At 35.3% G+C, this 4,197-nt stretch overlaps 1 protein-coding gene across 1 annotated transcript; it reads right to left on the minus strand.

Annotated features, from left to right (window-relative positions):
• Window positions 1-1,306: 1,306 nt before the first annotated feature.
• Window positions 1,307-3,024, minus strand: LOC145312738 (cytochrome P450 2B1-like). Its single transcript, XM_080151989.1, has one exon. The coding sequence runs from the start codon at window positions 2,965-2,967 to the stop codon at window positions 1,480-1,482; it is 1,488 nt and encodes a 495-aa protein (XP_080008115.1). The 5' UTR covers window positions 2,968-3,024; the 3' UTR covers window positions 1,307-1,479.
• Window positions 3,025-4,197: the final 1,173 nt, after the last annotated feature.

Genomic DNA, 4,197 nt, shown 5'->3' on the forward strand with positions numbered 1-4,197 from the left:
TCTGCACTGCGAGAAAATTATGCATTATTGATCCAAGGTTATTCCAGATTATTTGTAGGCCTTCTTATGCTGCTTAAAACAGTGTGTTGGCATGATCTGTACGGTCAGCCGTTTTGCAGCTAGCAACCTTAAAAATTTATAGATTTTTAGCAATATTTGTTACCAGCAATATTTTACCATGAACTGCAGTAGATCCAAAAACTTTAATGAATAAAGAATATGTTTGGTCATCTGTTTAGAATGGCAGAAATATTTTATTAGAAATAAATCTATTTTAAAAAAAACACAAAATAATAGATGAAAAAGTCATCACACACACTTTTTGAAATCTTTATGCTCTAAATAGCGCCGTTGTTTTCAGAAATATTCAAAAACACATTTTCTAAGTTTAATGTATATTTTTATAGAGAACAAGATCCTATAATTGTTTTTTCCATATTCCTATTGGTTGTATCAGAAAATCGGAAATTATTTTTTTTCTGACTCACCCCAGTATATTTATCTAAAACCAGCGATCATAGCTCAACACATAGGACATCTGCTCGTCGTCGGGGAGGTGATAAATTCGAATCTCGGCTTAAACTGTGTCATGACTAAAGACGTTAAAATTGGTTCCTACTGCTGCTATGTCAGGTGTGCGACATTAATAATTAGAGTAGGGGGAATGCACAGTCGCAAGTCATTACCAAGCACAGTGAGGACTTCCAAATATCTGGTTGTCTGGTGTGTGTTTCTTAACTTAATACCCCGAGTTATTGGTCGGAAAAAGAGAGGTTTGGCTCCCCTGAGTTATCCTGGGTTGTTGGACCTGACGTTAGAGTGTCATGAACAGCAGTCTCACCCCTAGGAGTTTATTGAACTAGATAATATATATTTCAATCATGATTTCCTACACAGTTATCCAAGGGTGCGGAAATTATTGTTCATTTAAATTTTTGTTTTTTTTTCAGTGCAGTTCAGAACCGAATTTTATCCAACGAATGTTTAGAAGTTAAAGTTTTATCCACCCATTTACTCTAATCTACACTGTGAACCAAAAAAATAGGCAAATCTGAATTTACAGAATAGCTTTATTATTCATTTAGGATGATTTTACTGTAAATATTAAATGTAGATGCATCTTTTGGTGACATGTTTCAACCGTTAATTTTTTTATTTATCAGCATCGTTAAAGCAGAAGATTTTTATACTTATAATGAAATCATCCTAAATGAATAATAAAGCTGCTATACTGAAAATTCAGATTTGCCTATTTTTTTTGGTTCGCAGTGTAAATTCAACTAACAATAAAGTAAGGATATTTTTAAAATCTTTATGTTTATTTTCTTACATATACTTTAGTTTATACATATATTATTTTTTTTTATTTCTGTGGTTTTTTAATCTGGATGAATTACAATTCTATACTGGAGGAATTTTGATGAGATTCATACTTTTTTCTGAGATTTCCTTTCCCTGTCAACCAATGACAAATTGTGTTTAATTTCTGTCATTGATTTTAATTTGATAAGCTGGACATCCCATGACAAATCCCATGGTTGGAGTTGGTTCAGGGAGAGGAGAGCTCATGTCCTCACTGAAGCTAAACTCTCTGACAAGGTTGCTGAAGAACAGAAACATCTCAGATTGAGCCAGAGCCATGCCAAGGCATTGCCTGCGTCCAACAAGGAAGGGAATCAATCTTTCATCCTTGGCAAAGTTTCCATTCTCATCAATAAATCTCTCAGGGCAGAATTGCTGGGGATTCTTCCAGTAGGTGGGATCATTGAGAATATAGTAGAGGAAGGAGAAGACTGTAGTTCCAGCAGGAACATCATAATCTCCAATCTTGGCATTCTTGAAGTTCATGTGAGGAGTGCCAATAAAGTTGATTGCTGTAATTCTCATAATCTCATGGATGAAGGCGTTAGTGTAGGGCAGTCTCTGAACATCCTCCATTGTGATGCGAGATGATCCAATATTTTCCTGGATCTCATCAGATATCTTCTTTTGAATTTCAGGATTCTTGGCCAGGTACAGAAAGCAAAAGGACAGGGTGGTAGATACTGGGTTGGCTCCTGCTCCAAAAAGTTCCAGCATATTCTGCTCAAGATTGGTTTTGCCTTTTCTTCCAAAGAATGAAGATCCTTTGTCTTCAGTTTCTTCAATCTTGTGAAGATAAGAATCAACAAGATCTGTTTCAGAACCAGTAGTGGCCATGATATGATCATCAACAATCTTCTTCATCATATCTCTGACATCATGCTTCATCTTGTTGAGAGCACCACCAAGATAGTTGATGATATGTCTGAGCCAAGGGAAGACCATGAACACACCAATAAGTCTGTGTGAGTCAATGAATTTGTCAATTCCCTGATAGATGCTGTGGACCAAGGGATCATCCAGATCAAACTGTGAACCAGTTACAATATTCCAAATGGAATTCACAATGGAGACACTGAATCTTTGACCCAGGTGAACCAATCCCTTAGAGGAATCTTTTCTCAAGACCTTGACCAGAAGCTCAACTTGTTCAGTAATAGTTTCTTCAAGTCTTGACTTTCCAACGCCAAACTCACTCAGCTTCTTGAGAACAAACTTTCTCTGTTCATCCCAATTTCTACCAGAGCTGAATACAACTCCTCTGTTTGGGCTGGGATCATCCTCTGGCCTGGACATGACACTGCCCATGACTTCAGTCAAGTAGGTGGGTCTGGCTGAGAAGTTGGCATCCTTGAACACCTTGACACAAGTATGGAAATCAGAAATGACAACTGTTGGAGTGGGTCCAATCCTCAAGCCAAAGATATTTCCATACTTGGATCTGAGCTCAAGAAAACTGATGAGTAGATTATCAGATAAATGATGGATGGCTCCCAGGACAGGAAGACTGCTAGGTCCAGGTGGAAAGTTCTTGGGCAGCTTCCATCTCTGGTATAACTTCCATCCAATCAGTGACAAGAAGGAGAATAAAATAATTGGATTCATTTTTATTCTGTGTAGTTAAGATTGTTTAATGTGTTGCTTGTAGTAGCTTTTGTTTAAAACTCTGAAAATACCGAATAATTTGTTTCCTTTTATACAAAAAGCAAGACTAACAATTGATTTCTCGCCATTTTAATGAAATTTCAAGACTAAATGTCCAGACACAATACTTTGAGAGTGCTTATGTCTAGTTTTCATTGATTTTGGTGAGACCTGTATTTGAATAGGGATTAACACCTTATAATATACAGGTCTAGCCTTTCATTTCAATGTATTTGTCCTATATAACTTTAAATGTCTGCATGATCAATATGCGTGCTATCATTTCACCAACAGCCAATAGTTCCATTGTCTGACAAAGGAGGTGGATACTAGATCAGTTCAGTAGTTTCCGAGATCTTGCTGTACACATAGACAGATAAATAAAAACAAATCAGTATAAAAAAATCATGCGACGATGTTTTTGGTATGGTTGTGGTAACTTTCCCCAAAATAGTTATAAACCTTCCCAGGACTTGTGAGAAGCTACCCAGTAAAGAAGAACCACATCGGTTCTGCAGTTAGCGAGATCCTTTGATACGCACAGACAGAGATCCTTTTACTTTGTTATAAGGATTAGTATTTAAACTTCCTCAATTTAGGAAATTATTAGTACACCTATAATTTATAATTTATTCTGGTAATTGATATCAGTTGCATAAATTCAGTTTTTATAAGGTGTAATATTTTATAAACTAAACAAAGAATCAACATGTAAATTGTCCCAATTTTTGACTGAGTTTTAAGGTACAATTTTATTTAAAATAGGTGTGAATTTTATGGAGATTAACAATTTTAACAAGTCTCATTGTCTCGATTATAAATTGTCTATAAAACAAGAATAAAAATGATTAATAGGCACAGCCTCTATTCATCACAAATAAAGTATTTTTGTTCTTTTCTGGTAAAAATGGTTAAATAAAGAAAGAAAGAAAAATTATTTCTCCAAGCTTTTTTGGAATCCTTTTATTTAATTAACATAACAAGAATTTCACAAGAAGGGTTGTACCCCAACTAACAATGCATAATAATGAGTTTAAAGCCAAATGCATTCTCTCTACTATTACCAGGGATAAGGGATGGGAAAGATAGGAAAATATTATTTCAGGCCTATTTCAAGCCTAGGCCTAAAAAAACAGTTATCAACGCTAATGAAATAGCTGTGTGTGCAGGCGGTTTAAATTGTTTTCTTCA

This window comes from Acartia tonsa, chromosome 2 (assembly GCF_053477335.1).
Source record: "Acartia tonsa isolate MP-2025a chromosome 2, ASM5347733v1, whole genome shotgun sequence".
Classification (NCBI taxonomy): domain Eukaryota; kingdom Metazoa; phylum Arthropoda; class Copepoda; order Calanoida; family Acartiidae; genus Acartia; species Acartia tonsa.

What these genes read in the sequence shown, in the direction of transcription:
- LOC145312738 (XM_080151989.1), bottom strand. Translation starts at nt 2,967, where the DNA reads ATGAATCCAATTATTTTATTCTCCTTCTTGTCACTGATTGGATGGAAG.